Source organism: Anomalospiza imberbis, chromosome 26 (genome assembly GCF_031753505.1).
Source record: "Anomalospiza imberbis isolate Cuckoo-Finch-1a 21T00152 chromosome 26, ASM3175350v1, whole genome shotgun sequence".
NCBI lineage: Eukaryota > Metazoa > Chordata > Aves > Passeriformes > Viduidae > Anomalospiza > Anomalospiza imberbis.
The window spans coordinates 6,514,830-6,539,997 of NC_089706.1; the positions used below are offsets into that span (position 1 = coordinate 6,514,830).

Genomic DNA, 25,168 nt, shown 5'->3' on the forward strand with positions numbered 1-25,168 from the left:
GAGCACTAGAGCTCCTTGGGGCCGTTCGGGTCTAACTTAGGGTCCCGACGCCGTCCTGGGGCACAGTCCCGACCAGCGCTGCCCGTGCCGGGGACGGGCCGGGTCCTCGCCCACCCCTGCTCAGGCTCTGCCTCCGCCCTCCCCTCTCCGTCCCGATCCTCTGCTCACACCCGACCTCAAAAACCGGTTTTAATGTTAAATCCAGAGCCCGACTCGTGGCGGCAGCGTTGGGGCTGGGACTGGCTCCGCTGCTCCCCCCCGCCGCCTCTCCCCGCTCCACCCGGTCCTGCCGCCTCCGCCCGGCCCCTCGCACCCATTCCCGGTGCCGGCGAGCCCCGAATCGGGTCAGTCGCTCTTTAAAGGCTGGAAGGCGGCACCATGTGATGCTTCGGCTCCGGCGGGGAGGGGGCAGCGCCAGCGGGAGCCGAGCGGTGTCGGGCACCGGGGACCGAGCGCAGCCCCGGCGGCCGCGGCCAGCCCGGCCCCCGGCGGCCGCGGGGTCGCCCCGGCCGCCCCCGGCATGAGCCCCACCTTGCCCTGCGAGGAGGCAGCGCTGGCTCTCTGGGGGTGAGGGCACCCCAAAACAAGCCCCGGATTTGCAGGACAAGGTGAGAGGGGTCGGGGCCGGGCGGCGGCTGCCGGGACTCGGGACTCGGGCGGCTGCAAGAAGCAGCGCAGAGCAGGGAGGGGATCCAGCGAGGGGACAGAGGGAGACCCGAAAGGCTCCGACAGAGGGCCCCGGGGTGGCCCGAGGGGCGGGGGACTCCTCCGCGCTCCCAGGACTGACCGGCGGCTCCCGCTCCTTCCTCAGCGCCGAGAGCGGTCGCGCTGCGGGATGGAGGTGGGTGCGGGATGGAGGTGGGTGCGGGATGGAGGTGGGTGCGGGATGGAGGTGGGTGCGGGATGAGCTGGAGGGGGGGGGGGGGGCCCGGAGCCCCAGGGGACGGCAGAGACGGGAGAGGGGTTTTTCCCACCCCCTCGCACAGGCTCTGTCCTGCTCGCAGCTCAGTCAGCGATGCCACTCTCTCATTGCCTCCCTGTGCGTTTGCAGGTGACCGAGGAACCCCACAGAAGCAGGGAGGACCGGAGCATCATGGCACACCCCATCTCAGCCTTCCAGGCTGCCTACATCTCCATCGAAGTGCTCATTGCTTTGGTGTCCGTGCCGGGCAATATCCTGGTCATCTGGGCTGTGAAGATGAACCAGGCACTGCGGGATGCCACCTTCTGCTTCATCGTCTCGCTGGCGGTGGCCGACGTGGCCGTGGGGGCTCTGGTCATCCCTCTAGCCATCATCATCAACATCGGACCACAGATGGAGTTCTACACCTGCCTCATGGTGGCCTGTCCCGTCCTCATCCTCACGGAGAGCTCCATCCTGGCGCTTCTGGCCATCGCTGTGGATCGGTACCTGAGGGTGAAGATCCCTGTCAGGTAGGAGTGAGGAAACCTCAAATTCTTGGAGAAGCACTGGGAGAAAGGACCTTCCTCCACACTGCCATCCCAGACACATCTGGCTGCAGCAGCAATCAGGGGGGTGTGTGGAGGTGGGTGTCCTGGAGCCTCCAGCAGCTTCTTTTGGGGGCTCAGGGGGTGCTGGGTGTGCAGGCAGAGATCACATTGTGGCAGCTAGCTGGCAGTGAGGGACAGCCACGGGATGCCCATGGCCAGTACAGTGTGTCCCCACACATGGGACAGCCCCAGCCGGATGCTCCAGGAGGAAAGTGGAGGACAGGTTTGGCTTTCACCCCAGCTTTTCCCTTGCCATGGGGAGCACAGGGGTGGCTTGCTATGGGACACAGTTTTGACATTTTGAGGAACTAGAGCTGACAGCGTGGCACGTTTCATGGGGCAGCCTCACCCAGGAGAGAGCCCTGCTGTGAGGTGCCCCACAAATAACTCCTTTCCCCTTTTTGCCCCTTCTGTATCTCTTGCCATTCCAAGCCCAGAGCAAGTGCCTCCAGGCCTAAAGGAAGGGACACTTTATTTGAGCACTTTATTCGAACTCTGCCGCTTCAGGAGGAGACAGTTAACTCTTTATGCCCCTCTCCCTTCCCATCGGGGCCATGCTGGGCTGGGGAAGCATTTCTGGAGTGCCACGGTGTGACCGGGGGCTGTGAGTGGGGCTAGAAGGGGACATGACACCTGACCTCGGTGACTCTGAGCAGAGCCAGGCTCAGCCCCTTGCTCTGAGTCCCCCTGGCTCTGTGGGGATGCCTTTGCCAGCCTCGTCGGCTCCGCAAGGCTCCGGAAGTGGGAGCATTGCTGGAAAACAGCCCAGCCCAGCTGAGCACTCGGGTCACCCCATTACCCCTTTGCAGGCGTGGAAGTTTGCTGGAGGGGTCCCAGACCCTTCATCAGCACAAACACCCCAGAAAGGCACAAACCCCCTTGTGTTGGTGCTGCCCAGACCCCAGCAGGTGTAGGACCCTTCCTGGGGCAGGAATTGCCTTCCCATACAGGCAGACAGGGACAGGAGGTACCCCAGGTGCTGGGGATCACCTGACTGCTCTAGAGTGTTCGGTGTTCCCAGATCCATGGGATCAGGCCAGAGATGTGCTCTTTTGGGCTTTTCCCCCAGCCACCACCAGCAGAGGCTGCTTGGAGAAGGAGTGTAAGACAGAGGAGGGGGCGCAGGATAAATCCACAATCGCTGCCCACCCCCTCCCTGCCACACATGATTTTCACAGACTGTTCCCAACTTCCTCCCTAGGTGTGATTTTCCCAATCACTGTCTCCCAGCCTGCCAGTGTCACCAGAGTGATTCCTACTGCTCTTGGAGCTTTTTTGGGCTTCACACATCCCCTGCCTGTGGGGAAGGCTCTGGTGTGGGAGTTCTGCAGCTCCACAGGAGCAGCACAGCCTGTCAGGCATTTTCCTAACAAACCAGTCCATTTTTAACTTCTTGTCTGCCTCTGAGCATCAGATGGGCCTTTCAGGGGAGATTCCTGCCCTGATCCTGGGAGCAATATCAATATTAATATTATGCTGTACACAGTTTGGGTGGGTTTTTCTTATGCAATTTCCACCCTGAATTTTGTGATCCCATTGTGTGCCAAGCACTCAGCAGCAGGAGATTTTCTTCTGTCTTTTCAGAGCCTATTTTAATATTGAAAAGCTTTGTAACCTCATCAACTTAATAGATGGACTCAAGTATCTCAGAGGTCTTTCCCAAACTTAAAGATCCTACAACTTCATGAATTCCTGGCAGTTGGTACTTGTGGAGACTTTAGGAGATGTAGTGCCCTGTATATAGCACACAGGAGAGGAAACACAACTACGGAGTATTTCCTGAATCTGAAATGCCTTGAGTTTCTCCCAGTCTGTTGCAGGATGCTAAGGATGATAGTGACAGCATCTTTGCAGTGCTCATGACTCTTGTGCTGTCATTCCTGACTGTGACACTGAACCCAGCAATGGCAAAGTGGGTGCTGAGAGCCTGGAGCAGGACCTGGCAGGACTCAGGGCTCCGGGGAAACACGTGTGGCCACGGTGCCTGGGAGAGCTCCAAGCATCCCTGGAGGGCTGCAGGCAGTGATGGCAGCCAGACCTGAGCAGAGATTTGCAGGCAGGTGGGTAATATCTGCCTCAGGCTCATCCCTAGGGCAGCCGGGACACTGAGCAGGGACATCCCCTCCAGCACATGCATGGACAGTGTGCTCACTGCAGCCCATTCCTGTGCCAAGGGCATTCCTCAGACAAGCCTGGCATGGGGTGGATCCTCACCAGCGTGACCCATATGAGCTGAGGGCATCTTGTGGGTATCGCCAACATTTCAGCCCTGCCCCCCAGCCACATGCAGCCCTGGCACTGCTGAGGCTCAGGGAGTGGGAAATGCATTTCACAGAATCACAAAATCCCTGAAAGGTTTGTGTGTGATGGGGCCGTACCCTGCCATGGGCTGGGACACCTTCTACTAGCCCAGGTTGCTCCCAGCCCCTTCCAGCCTGGCCTTGGACTCTTTCAGGGATGGGGCAGCCAAAGCTTCTCTGGACAACCTGTGCCTTCCTCACAGGGAAGAATGGCAGGGAATGGGGAGCATGGTGCATGGCAGCCTGGTTCCAGCTCCAGGCTCCCCATGGACACCCTGGCCCTTGGGCTGCGAGTTTGGAAACTTGGTGGCCCCAGGGGTGGGTTTCTCCTGGAGAAAATGGTGCCCTGAGACATTTGGGGTGTCGCTTCATGGCAGTGGGAGATGCAAAAGCAGCATCCAATGCTCCATCACTCCAGTGGCCACTTCCCATGGACACAGACATGAGCGAGCCACTCCTGCAAGGCGGAGGCAGATTTTATTAGATGAAGAGGGGTCTTGCTTGGATTTGAGTTGGCACCTCCTGTTCTTCCTTCTTTACCCAGCATAGTCAAGGGACTGGGATATCCCACCAAACCCTCTCCATTTGCTCCAGCCCCTGGGTATGATCCCTCCTGGCTGCTGGGCCCTGAGTGATGCTGCCTCCCCCACGAGGGGCCTTTCCTTGATTTTGGAGGGATGCAAGAGCATCACTTGGGCTGTGCAGGCTAGAGCAGAGGGTCCCCCACTTCCCAGCCCCCACAGGAACAGCTGGAAACCACCTAAAATAGATTTGCTGGTGGAAAACTCCCCCTCCCCTCTCACATCCTTCCTCCCTGCCCGGCAGCCAGGCAGGACCCCCAGCCTGTGATCCCCCCTATCCGGGCACAGCGGGGTCCCTCAGCCCAACCCAAACTTCCCTCTCGCAGCCGTGCTTTGGGAAAATGAAACGAGTTCAAAGGGAGGGGAAGCAGCCAGCTGGGGGTGTCTGGCAGGAACCGGCCCCTCAGTATCCCGGTGGAGGCAGGATGCTGGAGGAGACAGTGCCGGAGGGCTGTCTTGGGGGGATGGTGCCAGAGGGATGTTTGGGGAGGATGGTGCTGGGGGGATTTTTGGGGGGATGCATCTCCTTCAGCACCAGTCTCTGCTGCCCCGGGGGCCCTGTCTCTGCTCTGTGTTTTGGGCCTTTTGGAAAGGGCCATAGCAAAAGGAGCTGCTGTCCTTGGGATGTGCCAAACCACCCATTGGCTGGGGATGCTGAATGTGTGGATGCAGCCCAAGCCTATCTTGGAATGTCCCTGGGGGTCCTCACCTTGTGACCTCATCCCAAACCCTTTGAAACATGCCAGCAAGGGAAAACCTTCAGGAATCTGATGTTTGCAGGAGCCCTCGTGTTGGAGTCTCTCTGTCCACAGCCAGGACCTCCACCCTCTGTGCCTGGGCCTCAGCACTGGGGTATCCTCCTAGCCCTGCCCTTCCCACCCTGCAGCATCCCAAGGAGCATCCCACCAGGGAGAGCTGCCTTTGGTGTTGCTGAAGGTTTGGAATGCACACCTGTGAGGCTGCAAAGCCACAGATCAGAATGGCTGGAACTCTCTAGGAAATGGGGGGCAGGAGGCTGGAGCACAGCAGAGGGAGAGACCAGGGTAAAAGCAGTGTCAGGGGGTGGCTCTGTGGACAGCGCTGGCATTATCTGCTGGTTCAGAGTGCCCTGTCTGGAATGAGATAAAACAGCTCAGGGATAGCAGGAACATCCTTCAGCCCTGGACAGCAGTGCCTGCAAGGCAGGAAGTGAGGGGGATGTGCAGGGGACCTGTGAGCTCCTGGATGGACATGGAGGGGGAAGGGGGAAGCTTCCCCGCTGGACTCCCTCTGTTCCAGGCTCCTGCCTGAGCTCAGGCTCTTCCTGGGATTGTAGCGCTCTTTCGCCTTCTCTCCAGTCCTGCCAAGGACCACAGGCATGGGGCCAGCTAGGACTAGGTCATGGTAAGCCTGGGAAATCTTGTTGCCCTCAGCCAGCTGGGTGCTGGAGCAGGACATACCTGAGGCGGCTTTTCCCCATTCCAGGTGTCCCAGAGAAGCTGTGGCTGCACCATCCCTGGAAGTGTCCAAGGACAAGTAGGACTGGACTTGGAGCAACCTGGGGTAGTGAAGGGTGTCTCTGCCCATGAGTGGAATGAGATGGGCTTTAAGGTCTCTTCCAACCAAACTGTTCCATGATTCCTTCACCAAGAGTTCATGGAGGGTCTTGGCAGGGGAGCGATGGGCACCCGCACTTAGTGCCAGGAAACATTCCTGTCCAGCCAGGCCAGTGAACAAGCCAAACCACAGCTCTTCCAAGGCCTGTTTTACATTCAGAAGAATTTCAAAAGCATCCAGGTGACTCAGAGCTCTCACCCTGGAGCTCATCTATTTTCTTTCAACCTCCACTAGTCAGTGAAAAGATGCCATCCATCCATACAGGTCCAGTGTCTGAGAAAGCACATTTCATTTCCAAGGAGAATAGTTCCATTTTCCCTAACCTGGAGGAATTTCAGGGACTGGTAGGTCTTTGCAGACACCTCTTTTGTTTCTTCCCCCCCTGCCCTCCTCCAGGTATATTTTTAGGAAGTGAGAGTGATCTGTGGAGATCTTCATTCCATGGAACAGGCAGCTCTGAATCAGGGATGGAGATTAAAATGCAGGAATTACAGTCCAGGGAGGTTTCTGCAGACTTGAGGCTGTTTCCAAGCCACAGTTTCCAGCACACTGCACCAGCTCAGCATGTGGGTGCTACATCAGAGCCAGCATTTCCCACCGAGCTCTGCTCTAACCAGATCCGGCTGCACGGACGAGCTGTGCCAGTGCAGCACCAGGAGATCAATCCCAGTATCACCAAAATCCCAGAGCCCTTGAGATGGGCAGGGATTTGCCAGCAGGTTATGTTAGTTTGAGAGCCTGGTAAAGACCTGGAAATACCCAGATGAGCTGGTTTTCAGCCCTACTCTCTGATCCACAGAATAATTTTCAGCCATGAACAGGCTAAGTCAGGGATCAAAGCCATGAGGGCTCTTTCCTCAGTGAGGAGATGCCTGGATTAGGCTCACTGGGAGCTCACACAGCTGCTGCAGCAGTGCCACGAGATCTTCGCTGGCAGACGTGAAATCAGGTCACTCCCAAAAGCTCCAGACACTGCCGTGCGGCTGCAGGGAGGCAGGTGGGGCTGTCTGCAGCATTCCCAGCTCCTGGAATGGCAGGAAAAATGCTGGGGCTTGGGGGTGTCAACTTGGGATGCAGTGAGGGGCTGAGTGTGGGATGCTCCATCCTCAGTAGGGCAAAGGGAAGGGAAGGACAGCCCTGAATCCTGTGCGGGAATGCTCAGAGCCTGATATTTGGAGCTATTCCCAAATTCTCTGAATTAAAAGGGCAAGAGGAAATGAATGGCACCAAGAGACCCTGTATGGGCTTCCTGAGCAGCAGGACCCTGTCCCCTCCTGGTCCTTGTGTATCCCAGTAGGGCGAGGTGTGGTCCCTGTGCTGGGTAATCGCTCTGACCCCGATAGCAGTGTCACATCTGTCCCTTAACAGAGCTCACGTCTGCCAGGGCTGTGCTGCAGGGCCATGAATGAAAACCTACTCCTTCCTGCTGCTGCGCCCCAAACCCCTGCTCTGGGAATGTTTTCATTGGGCTTTTAGGCTATTTCTATTGATTTTCAGGGTAAGGAATGGCAATGTCTCACCAGTAAATTTGAGGGCATGTTCCCAGCAAGGGCATGTCTGCAGATGGGGAAACTGAGGCAGTGAGCTGCACCATGGCTGGCTCAGGGTGATCTCACAGGTGGAGGATAGAGGCTGGGAACAGGGAAATTGTGGAAGCTGGGACAACATGGCCTCTCTGTTCCTGCACTGGAGTCCTGCCATAACTGTGCCCAGGATCCTCCAGGATCCAGTCCCAGCCCTGCTGATTGCTGCAGGAGTAATTCCATGAAATTAAATTGTTTCACAGCCCAGGGTGCACTACAGCGTGGGTTTGTAGCCATTTGTGGTATTAAAATAGACTGAATGTGTCTTCAATGGGCCAGGTTGGCACAACTGTAGGACAGGACAAGGAGCAATGGGTTTAAACTGAAAAAACAGAAATTTAGTTTCAATACTGGGAAGGAATTGTTCCCTGCCAGAGTGGTGAGGCCCTGGCACAGGTTGCCCAGAGAAGCTGTGGCAGCCCCATGCCTGGAAGTGTCCATGGCCAGGCTGGACAGGGTTTGGAGCAACCTGGGCTAGTGGAAGGTGTCCCTGCCCATGGCAGGGGGTGGAATGGGATGAGATTTAAGGTTTCTTCCCACCCAAACCACTCTGGGATTCTGTGATTCTATGGCTCCCCATGAACTCGTCCTACAGGGAGCAGACACCGAACCAAGTGGGGATATGTGGATGCAGCCCAGCAAGGCTCTGCCACCTCCATGGCCCTGGTTCAAGTGTGGTACCATCAACCCAAGAGGATCTACTCTGCCAAGCTGGTGGGACACAGCCAGGCTGTGTTCCCTCATCCCATGGCAGCAGAAAGGGTCCATGAGGTCCCCACTTAGCAGAAAGTGAGGAGCACCCAGGACCAGGACCACAGCCAGGACCAGCCAGACAGGGTGGGGCAGACAGCAGGTCCCTCACTGGAGCTGAGAGATGTTCCTGTGTCCAGGGTACAGACCTATGGATGAGCTGCAGGGCCCCAGAACTGCCTGGGAACATTCAGACACACTGCCACACTTCCAGAACATGGTTTTCCCTTTCCTGGAGTGACTGGGCTGTGTCCCAGGGCACTGGGTTGGTGGCAGTGACGGTGCTGTCCCTCTGGGCGGGGTGTCCAAGGGCCCTGTGCAGCTGCTGGCACAGAGTCAAGGCAAACACCCGAGGCTCTGCCATGCCAAAGCTGCTGATTCAGCTGCCCTGGCCCCCGCCAGCCCAGCCTGGCCCTGCAGGCTGGGTGTTGGGGTGAGTCAGGCCCAGCTCACCATGCTCTGTGCTGAGCTGGCTCAGGGCATGCAGGAGCCCTTGGATGGGGTCCCGGGTCTTCCCCCACCCCTAAGATACAGGAATGTGACTCCATCCAGGGAAGGTGCCATTATCACCTGACCTTTACCAAGACAGTCCCACCTCTGGTCTCACCTTTGCTCCACGTCAGCCAGAGCAGGAATAAGTGACTCACAGGGGGTGCAGAGAAGCTCAGACACCACTCTGGGATGCAGGCTGGGGGTGCAGAGGGGCTCAGATGCTCCTCTTGACCTGGAGCCTTTCCCATTGACCGGCTCTGGGGTCTGGGCTGGTCTCCATGTCCTTGCCCAGCCCTTGGCACAGACACGTGGCCTCTGTCTTGTTCTTGTTGGATATGTCCCATGTGGCCACCAACAGCCAAAACACCCTCAGCTCCTCTTACACCCCCAGGACAATCACACCAGGGATTTTTAGTCCATTTGTGGTGTCAGGATAAGCTTAACTGTGTCATAAAAGGGACAGATTGGCTCTGCTGACCAGGAAGGGAATTTTGGCCATGAGCTGAGGTGGGAGACAGCTGGGACAAAGCCCACCAGCCTCCACTTCCAAACTCGGATCTGGAGGGATCTCTGTGAGGCCAGACCCAATGAAATCTCCTGGCATACCTCAGAGCAGCTTGTACCAAGCACCAGCAACTGTTGGCTGTGCGGATCTGCTCTGAGGGGACCTGTCTGAGTGGCCTGGGACATGCAGATCCATGGGTCTCCAAGGCAGAGCTGGACAAAGGGTCAGGGATGGGGACAGTGGAGCTCCTGCATCCAAATGACTGTGCTTGAAATCAGCCTGACAGCAGGGAATGGCTCATCCAAGGAGTCACAGTGGTGCATTGGCAGGTCTGTGTCCTGGGGTGGAGGCAGTGGGGAGAGAAAGGCCAGAGCAACACAAAGAAGGATGGAAAAAAGAGGAAAATGTGTAGGAGGCACCATAGTGAAAGAACCCGGGAGATGAGTTTCATTGTGACACACACCGGAGTCATTTCAGACTGGACAGGGACTGATGGGCTGGAAGAAAATCTCTGTCTGGAAGGACAGGGAAAAGCCCTGAAGGATCTTGCCCACAGGGGTGTGAGGAAAGCCCAGACACAGCTCAGGGAGGGTTGTTGTCTCTGCAGACAGCAGGACATGGAGCATGGAGGTGACCACAGGAGAACTGGGAGGGATGGTGACAGCTCGAGAGGCTCATCCCCTTGGGGACAACAGCACTGTCTCAGCCTGGGGAAATGACAGCCAGCACAGCTGAGCTGATAGGAACAGCATTAGATTATCCTGGAGACAAAGGAATGATTTTTCACAGTGATCCTGCCAAAGCAGCGGGGATGGACACAGCAGCCGTGTCAGCAGAATCCAGCTCTGGGGCTGCCAGTAGGTTGGGAGGGGTGTCCCAAGGGGCTGGTCCTCTCACCCAAGGTGACCTGAACTTTCAAGGCCATGGAATGGGAAAGGTGCTGTCCCAGAGGCTGCCTGGGCTCCCGGCAGGGAGTTCCTGCTCTGGAAGTGCAGCCACCCAGCTGCTGTGGTGCCCAGTGGCAAGAAAGAACAATCGACACTCTCTAAGGCAGCCACAAAAAGCCCACAGAGCCAGTGGGCTGTTTTGCAGAGCAGCAATGAGCTGAGCACTCTAGCCACTCCCATGGCACCTGTGGCCCTGCATGGAGATGCCATTCCCAAGGGTGGCTGGATGGGCAGGGCAGGGGGAAGGGGAGACATCACTGGTGATGCCACCAGCATGAGAGTATGAAATAACCCTGAAAGACTGAGATCCTCCTCCTCACAGAGTCCTGTGGGCTCAGGGCTGGTGGGCAATGGGAACAAACAGGGGAGGGAGGGCGGCAATTGGTGATGTAGGGAAGAGCAGAGCAGGATCAGACCCTGGAAAGATTTGGGGCATCTGGGTTTGCCCTTCTCTACTCTGTGGGACCCAACACCTCCTCTTTGCACCCTCACCCTCTCATTGCATTTCCCATTGTTCCCTCATCCCTTCCTTGCCTGGGCTTTGCCCTTGGCACTGAGCAGGTGACTATGACCAGCAGCTGCCACAGTCTTGGGTGGTTTGGTTGAGTTTTTGTCAAGTACCGAAGCCCCTGATCACAAAAAGGAGCTGGAGGAGGATGAGGGATTTCTTCCCCAGCCTCTTTCCTGTGTGTCCCTCGCCAGCCTCCCTCTGTGCTGTCCCTGGCACCGGCCCTGGTCCTCTTGCATACAGATCCCAGGTACCAGCCACTCCCAGCAGGACTGTGGGGACACACAGGTGACATCCCTCTGTCCCACCCCCTGCCTGGGGTGGCAATATCACCTCTCCATCATTCCTCTAAGGAAGGCACAGAATGCAGGGACATTGCTGCCGCGACTGTTTATCCACCTTCTCCAGGCCATTTCTCTCCCTGCAACCAGAGATGGGGATGATTTTCTTTGGCCTCCTTCAAAGAAGGAAAGTGCCAGCTCCTGGCACCAGGGATGTTTTCTCATTCAGATTGGTCCATCTTGGCAGATCACAGCTCCCCTTTGCGGCTCAGTCTCCCCATCTGTTCACAGAGGGAGTGATGCTCTCTCTCTGACAACAGCGAGGGGCTGATGCTGAGAAATGCTGTCTCAGACATGCCAGAATTAGCACAGTCCTACAGATTAAATTATTCCTCTTTTTTTTCTGCTCTGGTAACAACACTCAGTGCCTTTACCCGTGGAATACACAAATGAAACAGTCATTTCTCTCGGTGTGAAGGCTCCATTCTCCACTGAGTGCTCTCGAATGGGAGAGTCAAGGGCACAGCCTGGGTCCAGATGGACCTGGCAAAGCTTGAGCAGAGCCAGCATGGGTGCAGCTCAGATGGATCTAATCTCAGGGAGCTCATTCCCCACATTCAGCACTGCTGGGACACAGATTCTTTATGGGCTCAAGGAGGTTTGTCTGTTCTGAGGAGCTGAAAGTGCTCCAATAGCAAAAGACCTGGAGTCCCAGAATCTAGAAGATGCTCAACCCATTCTTGGGTTGAGGATGGAGCAGTCACTGACACCCCTTTTCTCCAGGGGATCATGGAATCCTAGAATGGTTTGGGTTGCAAGGGTCCTTAAAGATCATCTCATTCCACCCCCTGTGTGACCCATACATGAGGGGGTGTTGTGGGGATCCTCCACATTCCAGCCCTGCTCCCCACCCCCAGGCAGCCCTGGCTCTGCTGAGGCTCGGGGACAGGGAAATGCATTTCATAGAGTGCCAGAATCCCGGACAGGTTTGGGTGGGAAAGGACCTCAAAACTCACCCAGTCCCACCCCCTTCCATGACACCTTCCACTATCCCAGGTTGCTCCAAGTGCCATCCAGCCTCTATCTTGAACACTTAGAGGCATGGGACAGCCACAGCTTCTCTGGGCAACCTGTGCCCGGGCTTCCCCACCCTCACAGGGAACAATTCTTTCCCAATATCCCATCTAACCCTGCTCTCTGGTAGTGGGAAGCCATTCCTCCTTGTCCTGTCCTTCCATCCATTGTCCCAGGTCCCTCTTCAGTTCTCTTGGGGCCCCTTCAGGCACTGGAAGGGGCTCTGAGGTCTCCCCAGAACCTTCTCTTCTCGAGGTGAGCTCCCCCAGCTCTCCCAGCCTGGCTCCAGAGCAGGGGGGCTCCAGGCCTTGGAGCATCTCCATGGCCTCCATCCTGCCTGGTCCGTGTGCCCCTCATCTCCATGGCCTGAGCCAGCCAGGCTGCCTTGGCAGCCTCGGGCTGTGTCTGCCCATTGTTCATTGCCTGGAATTAAGACCAGAGTAATTAGGAACATGCACAGGCTGTAATTTAGGCCCAGCTGAGGCATTTCACTGCAGTACCTGATCTTGGGTCTCAGATGTCTCCACCATCCTGATGGAAATACTGAGCTGCTTCCTCCCAGGGAACAAGGCCCCTCAATTTTATTCCAAGGGAATAAATAATCTTCTAATCTAAATGAGAAAACAGAGTGCAAATAAACTTCAGATTTGCTTTGCATTTGCACTTTTTATTTGTTTTCCTGGTGGCAGATTCTCAGAGGTGGGGGAACTCCCCACTCAGAGGTGGGAGAATTGTGGTGTTAACTGGAGCCTTCACTTCCAAACTGGCATTTCATTTGACTGAGATATGGATTTACTGTTCAGACTCATTCCAAGATAAACAACTCAATGGCTTTACACACATGTCCTCTGATTGTTACTTCTTCAATCTTTATGGTGTGTGGAGGGGGTAATTACACAGGTTTTACTTCAGCTTTGTGGGGAGTTGTGTTTGGACAGAAGTTGGAAGCCAACTGTAGCCCAAATTGGTACCTCCAAAATTTTTACCACCAATTGAAACTACAAATAACCATCTTGTTAAAAAAAAAACAAAAACAACAACAACAAAAAAAAACCCACAAACCAAACCAAAAGAAAACAAAAAACCCACCCCCCCCCAAAAAAAAAAAAAAAAAACTACCAACAACAAAATAAAACAAAAAAACCTTAAATGAATCCAGCTGCTTTTGCATTTGAAATTGATATTTTAATCAGGGGAAGTATGCATTGGACAGAAGGTGCTGGACTGGTTGTTTTGGGTTACTATGTCCTCTGAGGTTTAGAAACAGTAGATCTCATCAGCACTGCTAATTCTCCTCTAGGCACTGGGTGGAGAAAACAACCTCCCTCGTTTTGGGAACCTCCAGCCAATTTTTCAGTCTTGAATCTCCTAATCTTTGAACTGGGTTAAGTGCAAGAAAGGAAATGTTCCCTTTGCAGTGACAAATTGTGCTATGATCCTAATCCAATAACAAGTTGCAGCCTAAGGAACTGAGGAGTTTAGTTGTTGACTGCAAAATCAGGAGTCAGGTTAGCAAGAGAAGTGTAAAACCCAAGAAATTAAAAGGCAGCCAATACCAATCTCTTGTTCCAACTGTAATTTAGGATATCTCTTTTTTACTGATGAGTCCTTCTGCATTGGAGAGATAAAGACCCACCTCAGCCCTGCTCTGAGGCTTTCTTGGTGCCTCTTAATAAGATTCTATCTCCAGTTTCCTGCCTCCCATTTATCTGGGGAGCAGATCTTAATGTCCTGTTGAATGCAAATACAACAACAGCAGCTCTCAGGACCCTCCTCATTTCCCTTCTCCTTGAGGTCCCTGATCTGCTCCTACCTTTTGATGTTCTCCAGACTCCCCTGGCTGGGGCCCTCCCCTGGACACCCAGCTGGCCTTTGGTAGCAGTGTGGTGGTGACAGGCAGGGAAGGGTGGTGGCACCGGGCACTTCCTCAGCTGGCACCTCCCTCCCAGCACAGCCGTTTTCCCTCTGCAGCTCAGTGTTTTGTGGGGTGGACTCTGAGCCACAGAGGCTCTGGAGCCCAGTCATATCAGGTACTTTATATCTGCTGTCCCATTTCCATTTCTCAGAGCCACATTTGTCACATTTGGCATTTTAAGTGGGTTTTAGAGCTACTTTCTTTCTCCGTCCTCCCCTCTTCCCCTCCCTCCTAAATTTTGAGGGCTGACTTTCAAAGTCCTCATTTCAAAGAGGTTCTTTTGCATAGAGAACCAAAATATGCAATGCATAGAAAAATCAAGTGCAATACAAGCAATAATTAAAAACCCACTGCTTTTATCCAGCCAAGCCCTGGATTTGCACTGAAGATTCCCAAAAGCTGCCTTTTATCCCTTCTCCTTTGTACTCAGGGAATACCTAACCCTCACTTACCCAATCACACAGATACTCTGCTAAATTGGGTCTGGACAATCAGCTCCTGGCTAATTCCTACGGCAGGGGCAGGGCTGTTGTGTGGCACCCCTGGCGGTGGCCAAATCCACAGGGCGATGGCCCAGCATGGCAGGGGAAGATGACCTGAGGGTCCTGGCCAAGCAGGTTGATATCCCACCACAGCACTGGGTGAGAAACACCTCCAGCACTGTCACAGAATCATGGAATGGTTCTAAAAGCTCATCCTGTTCCATCCCCGGCCATGGGCAGGGACACCTTCCCTAGGCCAGGTTGCTCTGTCCAGCCTGGCCAGAGAGGGATGCACATGGGGATGAGTGGCTCCACCTGAAATTGTCTTCTGCTGGAGGTGGGGTTGCTCCCACAGCACAGGGGGCTCATCCCTGTGATGCAGTTGTGTGGGAGACACCGTCCAAGGCTATGCTCACACAGCAAATCCCTATTTTTGACAACAAAACTGTTTAGACACTAAAAATGTCCAGGAAATATATTGCACAAGGGCAGCACCAGAGACAAGTCCATGGTGCTCATCACACTGTCCTGCAGCTTTAACAACCTCATCCCCATCTCTTGGGGACCAAGCTGTCCTTCTCTGTGTGTCCTAATTCCCAAAGTCCTGGGTCTATAAAAGATTCTCAGCTTCTTCTTCTTCTTCTTTTTTTTTTTTTTTAAGCACCATTTCTCGCACTTTGCTTTGCTGAAAATGTTGTTGCCTGAAAGCAGCAGCCAAAAGACAAGAACATCACATTTTTTCAGAGAACATCAGCAGTTCTGAGATTCTGCAGCTCGTTTCATGATTTTGCAGCCGTTGCCAATAGTGTTAAATCACTTCCCTCCTACCTACTTCAGGGTCCTGGAGGAAGAAGCCAGAGGCTCAGGAAAATTCAGGGGTCCTGGAGGGCCCTGACCACACATGGTAGAGCTGGGAGGGAGTCCCAGAGCTGCCTGGGTGGAAAACTATGGCTCAGAGGGACTTGTGCCCCACTGACCAGGGCCATTGGGTGCACCCTCACTGTCACACGGCAGCAGGAGGGTGATATGTCCAGAGCAGGGCCACCCACTCAGCACCCTTGGATGGACTTGGTGCTGCCCATGGCATCAGGGGTCTCACGGCTTCTTTTTGGGGCATGAAGGGTCTGTCTGGGGTTGGAGGGTAGTGCTCACTCATAGACACAAACTAAATTGTTATTTCCCTCAGGCATTGGATGGCCTGGGCATCCCAGCTCCCTGCTTAACCTCCACAAACACATTTGGGGTGAGGGGCTGAGCACAGGGTGAGTGGTCCTTGCTGAGAATCTGCTTGTGCAGTGACAGAGTCCACATCAGGGTGCAGCCTCAGGCTGAAAACCAAGCTCAGTTTGGAAACAACACTAGTTTTCTGAGCAGAAAGGATTGATATTGGCTGTTGGGGTGAGGGTGCTGCTGGAGGATGTAGGAAAATCCTCTCTGAGCAGAGTGGGTGACTCACACTCCTTCACCTTCCTTGGACAGCAGCCGCATCTCCTCCACACCAGGGCACAACCTGAAGGAAGGATGCTTTAGTGTGATGTCTCTGTGCTTTCCATCTTCCCTCCCTGAGATTTCCAGCCCTCCGCCTTCCCCTGCAGCATCTGGCCACGGTGGGAGCCACTGGGATACCCCAGGGGAGCTGTCGGTACTGGTCTGTGGTGGAACCGCTGTCATATCAGGTACCAGTTCCTCACCCCCCACCTCTGAGCTGAGGACAGCTGGGCAAGAGATCTGAAAGAAGCTCTGCAGTTACTGGAAGCCTGTGGTTTGTTCCCAAAGCTGTGACTCATTGCCAGAGCCGGGGCAGTACAGCGGCACAAACACCTGGAGGGAGGCGTGGATCCAGCTCCAGCGGGGCCGGGAGCAGGCCCAGGAGGGTATGGGGAGCTCAGCCAGCCTGGTGGGACGTTGTGGCTGCTCCCAGCTCCCAGGGACCAGAGGTGTGATAGGATAAATCTCCTTGGCTCTGCAGGAAAAGACATAATCCTGTCACTGGAACCTGAAATGTGTCAGGTTTAGCTCAGAACCAGCTGGGCACTGTGGGGGTGTGTGGGGATATGGGGGAGCAGAGAAACCTCCTGAGGCTCTGGGTGATGCACACACAGGAGGTGCCAAGCTCAGAGCGGGCTGATCTCTGGGGTGTGCTGTGCTTTGAGGTTTGGTCCTACTGAGACTGGTGGCATCAGGGGAGTGGCAGAACTGGGGGGACGTGGCCAGGCTCTGTGTTGATACAGGCACTGCTGGAGCTGGGGGTCACCTTTTCCCACACCTGTAACCACCATGTGGATGGACATCCCGATGGACCCTCATTTTGGTACTGCCAGTCTGGGCTGAAGATGACATGGCATGGTCAGGCTGCCCCATGGAGGCATCATTCCCACTTCCAACCATTTCAGCACATAAAGCTCTTTTCTACCTTATTTCCTCAGCGTCTTGTGGGGATGTTTGTGTCCCTGGGGCTGCTTTTGGATGTGCCCACATTCCTCTGCAGTCCTCAAGAATTCCAGAATGCCTCCAAGATCCTGAGAGATGTGGCAGGGCAGGCTGAACACACATCAAGGCTCAACCCACAACAAGGCAGCAGCATTTCCCCAGTCCCTGTTTGGAGCCCAGGACATCTGTAAATGCTCCAGGTCTCTCCACAAACTTCTCTGACAAAGCTCAAAGCACGAAATCCCATTTTTGTGTTGTTGCTTTGCCATTTGCTGGAATTGTGACCAGCTCCATCTTCTCCCACCACTGAATGAAGCCCTCACCAAAGCCCTGGGGACTCCATGTTTCGGTGTGTGGGGACCAGTCAATTTTGGCAGCATGAATTTGTTCTCCTCAGCCTCATAATCACCCTCACCCACATCCATTAGAGAATTACTGGCTATTAGAGGTGATTGCAAACATCCAGAGGTCTTGCCAGACGCTTTGCCTGGCTGCAGTTGTTTGTGCTTTGCAGGCACTTGTTGCAGGTGATTCCTACAGAGAGTCACTTTTTGGGATGGTAAAACCAAACCCTGAACACGGATGGACCAGGATGGTCAGCAGTGTGATGCACACATCCACCCTTTCTCATGCTTTTGGGGTTTCTCCTGGTGGCTTTGGAGGAGGTTTGCATCAAGAAGCCTCCTGCTGTAGAGCCATCTCCTCGTGTTGCAGTGGAGGAGACTCAGAGTGTTTCAGAAGCAGCGATCCTCAAAGAAGATGCTTCTCATGCCCAGGTCCTCTCTGGGGAGGCAGGAGTGGCTGCAGCTCCAGGTCATCATGTGTGGGCCAAGCTGCCAGATTAGGAAGGTGCCAGCTGCTCCCAGAGCTGGGCCAAGCAGGAAAGGCACCATTCAGTGAGAAAATCCTTCCCTGTCTCTCAGTGGGGTGGTCCTAGTTGGGCTTGGGTGCCCTGCAGGGCTGAGTAACAGCCAAGAGTGCTCCAGTGACAGCCATGACCTCTGGAATCACAGCTCAGAGCACACAGGGGCAGAGGTGTGGGTGGGAGGACCCAGCAACCGTGGGGAGCATTCATCCCTAGACTCCTTCTCACCTTTGGACCTCTTATGGCCTCCTCTCCTTGCAGCACATGGCCCAGGGAGCACCAGGCACCCATGGCCCTCTGGGCTGTCCCAGTGCCAGCTCCAGACTGGGGAGCTGGTGGTAATGGGAGCAGGGCGCCCCTGACCTGGGCTCAGTGGTTGCCAGAGAGGTTCCAGGTGGAAGTTTGGGATGCAGCCCCACCCATGTGAGTGGGAGGTAAAAGGTGCCTGTTGCCATTGGTGCCTCTCCTGCCCTGGGAACCCTCCAAAAGTGACACCTGTAGGAAAGGGACCACTGTCCTCATCCAACTGTCCCTCACCCTGAGCAGACAGACATGGGCCGGGTACCAGGAAGAGATTTTCCTCCTCCACTCCTTTTAAATCAGGTCCCCAAGGCACAGTCTAAGGCCAGGATTCTGTGTCCCTCCCACCATATTTCCCACTCCTTCTTCTCCCAGGGATCTGCTGGCACTTCTCAGGTTTCTCCCACAGCTCAAATCTCTTGCAGACCAGCCAGCCAGAGGTGCTGGGAAGGGACACACACAGGGCCCTCCAGGTCCCTTTGGAACACTGGAAAATGGCTCTGTGGTAGGATGAAGGTGTCAGGCTGGAAATGCTGTGCTGATGGAGACTGCTGGGCTACTTTGGTACAGGACAGGGGCTCCAGCATCAACAAACACCAATGTCCTTGCTGGATGTGCTCCTCTGGCTTGTCCGAAAGACCAGACCATTTTTTATGCCTTTACTTGCCAGCTGGGTTTTGACAAGCAATCAGTCTGGGATTTGGGGATCAGGACAGTCCCTCATGTATCCTAAGGGGATGCTGATAGAACCAGTGTCTCCATTCCAAGCATTTGTAGGAACAAGCTGTAATGTCCATCCAAATACCAGCTTTGACTGATATTGGTTGATCCCTATCCCTCCCAAGGCCACCACTTACATGGTGACACACCCACTTGTGGCCACAAACCCACATTTGCTACCATTCTGTGATTCTATGGAGAAGGAACCAACCTTTCGCTTCCAGGATCATAGGTGACAAAGGCTCTACGATCAGAGTTCCTTCTGCAGCACTTCCCACTTTGTGTGAGTACCCAGGAACCCCCTTGTCCCAGCCCTGAGCTGTGGCTGACCTCACCCTTGCAGAACCCAGACACCACTTTGCATTTCTCAGGTACTCATTTCGGAGCAGCTTTGAACACCAGCAATCTCTGTTTTCCCACCCAGCAGCCTCCAAGACACTGAAAGATCTGAAGGGAAGATAGAGCCAGGAGAAAGGAGCAGGAATCCAAATCCTCTGAGATCAAAGCACTTTTGTCTAGAGAATTTCAATTAGATCAGGACATGGTCTGGCTGCTTTTACTTGCTGTGTTCATCCTGCAGATGAGCTTCATGTCAGCTTGGCCTCCTTTCTCCCTGCCACATTGGCTCCAGCTTCTTTTCATTAGTAATGGTCTGTCTTCATTAGTGAATTAATTCCCCAGGAATTGCACTGCAATAAACTCTCAAGAGCAAAGACCAGCAAAGCCACATCTTGGCACTGGCTGGACAACAGCAAGTGTTTTGTGGACAAAAAAACTAATCACAGAACTGCTAAAACCTCCACATTTTATTCAAACCAGGCCTAGAGTTTTTGAAGCATTTTCAAACAAAACAAGAGATGTTTGGTGAGGATTGGGTTTGGATTGACCTCTAGGTTGGGATCTTGGAAATGAGCCCTCATCTCTCTCTTAGGGACAGACCCCAAGGCAAAGGTGAAATCCATGAAAGCAATGAATGCTCTGTTCTCCAGGTGCTTTCAGACGTGCCCTAATATCTGAAATGGTCACAGGGCCTTTGTCCACCCAGGGCTGGGCAGTTCCAGAGCAGGGCTTGGGCTGAGCTGGGCTCCCTGGGCTGCAGCAGAGAGGGTTGTGGAGGTCTGGACACATCAAGATGTGGCAGAAGAAGTTGAATTTGGCCTGTGAATCAGGACCAAAAGGAAAGGAGGGTGGATGGTGTCTTCAGAATGATGGCCAAGGGGCCATTACAAAGGTCTGGAGGGACATGACAAGGGGGAATGGCTTCTCACTTGGAGGGCAGGGTTAGATGGGATATTGAGAAGAATTATTCCTGTGAGGGTGGTAAGGCCCTGCCACAGGGTGCCCAGAGAAGCTGTGGCTGCCCCATGCCTGGAAGTGTCCAAGGTCAGGCTGGACAGGGCTTGGGGCACCCTGGGATAGTGGAAGGTGTCCCTGCCCGTGGCAGGGGTGGAAGGAGATGGGATTTAAATCCCTTCCCTACCAAATCTCTTCCCTACCCCTAGGATCCTATGATCTTCATGAGAAAAAAGGCCTCAGTGTCTGCTCCACCCTCATCCTCTCCTGGAGACAGCATCTTGCCCTGGAGAGCTGTTCCCTGTCTCCCTTTCAGCTCTGTGCAGCCCCTGGGGACAATTTGTCGGCCTCGGCCTCCACCCATCACCTATTCCCTTCCCCTGGGGAGCAAACAACTCTATCAATAATTGCCATTTTGCCTCTTGGCGTTGTCTTCCAAGCCCTCCAAGGCAATTTCGTTTCACACCACAGTTCCTGCCCATCCCATCTCATGATGAGTCTGGATGGTCGTTGGTCCTTTCTCCTAGACTTTGCATCCAGGAGGGCTTGGGTCAATGCCCATCTCTATGGGGAAGGAATGGGACAAAAACCACCACTCAGGGAGAGCAAGAGGAACATCTACCAATTATAGTCAGGCTCAAACCCCCCTGGGCAGAGGAAACAAACCCAAAGTGGATGAGGATGGGGGTGGTGATTACCATGGATGTTTTAGTCAGTGCTGTTAATAAAAATAACAGCAGTAATAAAATTGCAATGATGCTGGTAATTGCTCTGGTGCTGATGAGAATAATAAGATTATTTATTAACTATGAGCCATTATCAGCATTTTCTAGTGCTTCTGCCTCCCAGACCATCCCAAACTCCAGCCCTATCATATTAATGCAAAATGAGACAAATGAGAAAATATTTTCTTTATGGCATAATCAAGAATAATGCTGGGAACAGCAAGGTCTATCCCTGTCCCTCTGCTAACTGTCCTCCCACCATGTGGCAGGGGTTGAGAATTAGGCAGGATCTTGCATTTCCACCCTTTACAGAATGACAGAATCAATTAGGTTGGAAAAGGCCTCTGAGACCATCAATTCCAACCTGTAACCTATCCCCACCTTGTCATCCAGCCCAGAGCACTGAGGGCCACATCCAGGCATTCCTTGGACACCTACAAGGAAAATAAAATGTAAAAGGAATTAAGTTGGACTTGTGGCCTTTGGACCAGCTGATCCCCATGAGAGCTCTAGTGGATGGATGGACCTGGTGGGCTGGAGGGAGGAGGAACTTGGAGCAATTCATTAGCTTTTGTCATTCTCCATGTGGGGCTGAGGGAGACAGTGGACACAGGTCGCTGGGAGCACATTTCCTGCAGCTGCCTCTGCCCTTGGCTTCTTGCTCAAAGAAGAAAATGTGGCTGTTTTCTATAGGTTTTTTGGTTCACCCACTTTTCTATGACCATGTCACACACAAGCTGGAGGAGAATGTCCAGGTTTCCCCAGGCTGCTTCTGCAGGTGCACCCTCAAACCTAGTGGGACAAAGTGCAGGCAGGAGCAGGGAGAGCCAGGTCCTGCTCCCAAACAGTGTCAGACCAGTCACTGCAGCAAGGGGTAGAATTGGATATGGACCATGGCAGAGAGACAGACGTGCAGGAAGGAGGGATGGATATGGACCATGGAGAGAGATGCGTGTGCAGTGAGGAAAGATGGACCCTGTGTCTGGGTGGTGGCGGCAAGCCCTGGGATTGTGTTTCGGGACTGTGGTGACACCACTGCTGCTTAGCAGCTTTGTGTGTTGGGCAATGGCTCCCACACAGCTCTGCAGGTCAGGGAGCACCAGAGTGGGAGCATCTCCAGCAAAATCAGTAGAAGACCCCAGAAATCCCCAGGAGTGAGAAATGGGACACAGCTTGCAGGGGTTGCAAAGAGGGAAGGAGCTGGGGCAGGGGGATGGTGCTGCTTGCTGTTTCTGGTGTCACCCCCCAAGCTGTTCAAGCCTGGGGAGGTGGCAGTGGGGTGTCAGAGCTGGAGGGCACATCAGTCCCCCTCAAAGGACCTGCAACCAGATGTGGGGTGCAGGGGTCAGCACACAGCCTCACGGGAGTCTCTGGCATCCCTCTGCCACCCCTGGCTCCCTTGGACCCTCCTCTCCATTCCCTTCACTTGACCCCCAGTGCTGGTTCTTTCCCACAACCCTTGCCCTCCCTATGCCCCAGTTCTCCCTGCCCTGAGCCTTTCTCAGGGTCTCCTGCCCTCTCTCCTCCCCACAAGGAATAAATCACCCTCCAAAGCCAGCCTTGGCTCTCAGAGGAAACAGCTGCCCACACTGTCACCTCTTTCCCACGGGACCTGGCTGCCACCAGGATGTTGTGAAGCTTTTCCCACAGCACAGGAGGTTCATTCAGGAAAGCTGTTGGGGACCAATGGCTCTGGACCCTCTGGACTCACAAGGATGATGTCCTCTCCTCCAGCCTGTGCCACTCCAAGTTCCCACCTTGATGCCTTGCCCATGAGAGGGGTCTTGAGAAGGGAGAGTGGGTTTGGGTCCTTGGCTGTATAAAAAAGGCCCAAAAATCATCAATTTCCATCACAGGTAAAGGCTGCAGATCTGCAGTAGGGAGCTCTGAGCAGCAGGGTTGGGAAACCAGGTTTGCCAGCCACCTCCACATGGTCCCCACGGTTGAGTTAACACCAGCAGCACTGAGAGACCCAGCAAACAATCAGGAAAACATTCTTTATTCAATCTCCTTTGGTGGAAAGCAATAACTCTTGGGCTGAGAATCTTCTCAGTCTCCAAAGAAAAGCTTTCTGGAGAGCCAGGGGAAAAAATCAATCCAGCAGACTGCACTTCCCGCTTGCAGAGCTCTGGAGAGATGAGCCCATCCCCGGTGGCTCCCCAGGGGCATCAGGGAGGGAGCAGAGCCTAGCCAGAACACAGCTCTCCTCCTCCCTCTCCTCCTCCTCCTCCCTCCCCTGGCATCAGCCCATCAAGAAAGAGGGTTTCATCAACCCAAGCACATTAGGAGAGGAACAGGCTGTGCCCAAAGCTTCCCCATGGGTCCATTAGCACCCGCAGATCCTTCCTCCACCCTAGCACATCCCAGGGGATGCTTTTGCTGGCGATTTCCTCCCCAGTCACCGAGCAATTTTCTGGGACAGTGAGCTGGCTGGGATGGTGCGTGGCGGGAGGAGAGGGTGACCTGCTGCTCTGGGTGCAGGTGTTTGGATGGGAGCTGGACTCCAGAGCATATGAACTCCCTCCAAGTCATGAGGGTTGGACACTCAGGCACATTCCAGGTGCTAATGCATTCCCTGGCTTGGCATCATCCCCCAGAGCTCATGGATTGTGTCTGGGGTCTCTGCCATCCCAGGGCACAGGCAGGGAAACCAGTCTGAACACAATTTTCAGAACACGGGAGGGAAGGAGGAACATCCTCCTATCTCAGCACAGGCACTGCCACTCCATCTGGAGCTACACACGCCCCCAACAGAGCATCCCACCCATGTCTAACTCCTTTCTCTGGCTGTTGTCTTTCCCACAGGTATAAGAGCATGGTGACACCACGGCGGGCAGCCGTGGCCATCGCCTGCTGTTGGATAGTCTCTTTTCTGGTGGGACTTACCCCTATGTTTGGGTGGAACAACCTCAACAAGATGCGAAGGACTCAGGAGCTGAACAGCAGCTACACGGAGTTTGTCATCACGTGCCAGTTTGAGACAGTCATCAGCATGGAGTACATGGTGTACTTCAACTTCTTTGTCTGGGTCCTGCCTCCCCTGCTGCTGATGCTGCTCATCTACCTGGAGGTCTTCAACCTCATCCGCAAGCAGCTCAACAAGAAGGTGTCCTCCAGCTCCAACGACCCCCAGAAGTACTATGGCAAGGAGCTGAAGATTGCTAAGTCCTTGGCGCTGGTTCTCTTCCTGTTTGCGCTCAGCTGGCTGCCTCTGCACATCCTCAACTGCATCACCCTGTTCTGTCCATCCTGCCAGACCCCGCACATCCTCACCTACATCGCCATCTTCCTCACCCACGGCAACTCGGCCATGAACCCCATTGTCTACGCCTTCCGCATCAAGAAGTTCCGGACAGCCTTCCTGCAAATCTGGAACCAGTACTTCTGCTGCAAAACCAACAAAAACGCCACCAGCACCACCACAGCCGAGACAGGCAACTAGGAACTGGGAGAGGGCAGAGAGGGGCATCTGTGCCCACCCAGTCCCCACTCGGACACCGTTCCTGCTGTCTCAGGAAGGGGTAGCAAGGACCTGATGGGTTCTGAGTTCAGCAGCCTCCTGCAGTCCTACAGCCACCCCAGGGGGTTATTTATCCACAAGCATTGCACTGTTTGGATATTGTAGCCTGCACTGTTCCTTTCTGGTTTAGGATTTTTTCTTCCTGATTGTTTTTGTTTTTCATTTTTTAAGCATTGCCAAGTATTTAAGGAGCAATTGTACAGACAAATGCGCAGTTTATCTTCATGCAAATAAAGTGATCCAAACCACCCAGGAGGTGCCCTGCCATTGATGGAGACCATCATCTCCATGGTGTTGGTGGTGCTGGGGGCACCTCATGCTCTGGCCCCATGTCCATGGGGGTACCTGGGCACTGGGACAAAGGGGTGCCCTGTGGGAGTGAAGATGCTGAGAACTAGGAGAGTCCAGGGCACTGGGATTTCTGAAGAAATTTAGTTTGAAAGCCCTTTCTTTCCCCTCTGTAACCAGGGAGAGGTGAGCTGAGCTGATCTGAGACGTGGGAAGAGATAGGAAAAGTCTTCCCATGGCATTACCAGCATCCATAGGGTGGTGAACCCACTACCCCACAGAGCAAAGGGTCAGTCTCCAGCTCTCAGTACTACCAGAGAGGTAGGCAGTGGTGGGTGTTGGTGAAACCCTTAAGCATAATCCCAGAGAACTCTGCAGAAACTGCTTTTGCTTCCTTGATGGCTCCCCATGGTTCCCAGCAGCACCCACCACCCCTGCGAGCTGTACCCAGGGACTGTGTCCTCTCCACTTGTCTTCTCTCTCCCTTTACTCTGGTTTTGA

General features: G+C 54.3%; 2 protein-coding genes across 3 annotated transcripts in view; both read left to right on the forward strand.

The window, feature by feature from the left end:
• The window catches only part of DRAM2 (DNA damage regulated autophagy modulator 2), a 146,839-nt gene that overhangs the window by 27,744 nt on the left and 93,927 nt on the right, over positions 1 to 25,168 (forward strand). The gene's annotated exons all lie outside the window — the stretch shown is intronic.
• Positions 309 to 24,333, forward strand: ADORA1 (adenosine A1 receptor). The gene is made up of 3 exons (XM_068172995.1): positions 309 to 608; positions 1,052 to 1,434; positions 23,665 to 24,333. Exons 2-3 carry the CDS (start codon positions 1,094 to 1,096, stop codon positions 24,299 to 24,301), a joined length of 978 nt encoding a protein of 325 aa, XP_068029096.1. The 5' UTR covers positions 309 to 608; positions 1,052 to 1,093; the 3' UTR covers positions 24,302 to 24,333.

Coding starts and splice junctions, on each gene's coding strand:
- ADORA1 (XM_068172995.1), top strand. CDS start 1,094: ATGGCACACCCCATCTCAGCCTTCCAGGCTGCCTACATCTCCATCGAA. Junction 1,435..23,664: donor AGGGTGAAGATCCCTGTCAG/GTAGGAGTGAGG, acceptor TCTTTCCCACAG/GTATAAGAGCATGGTGACAC.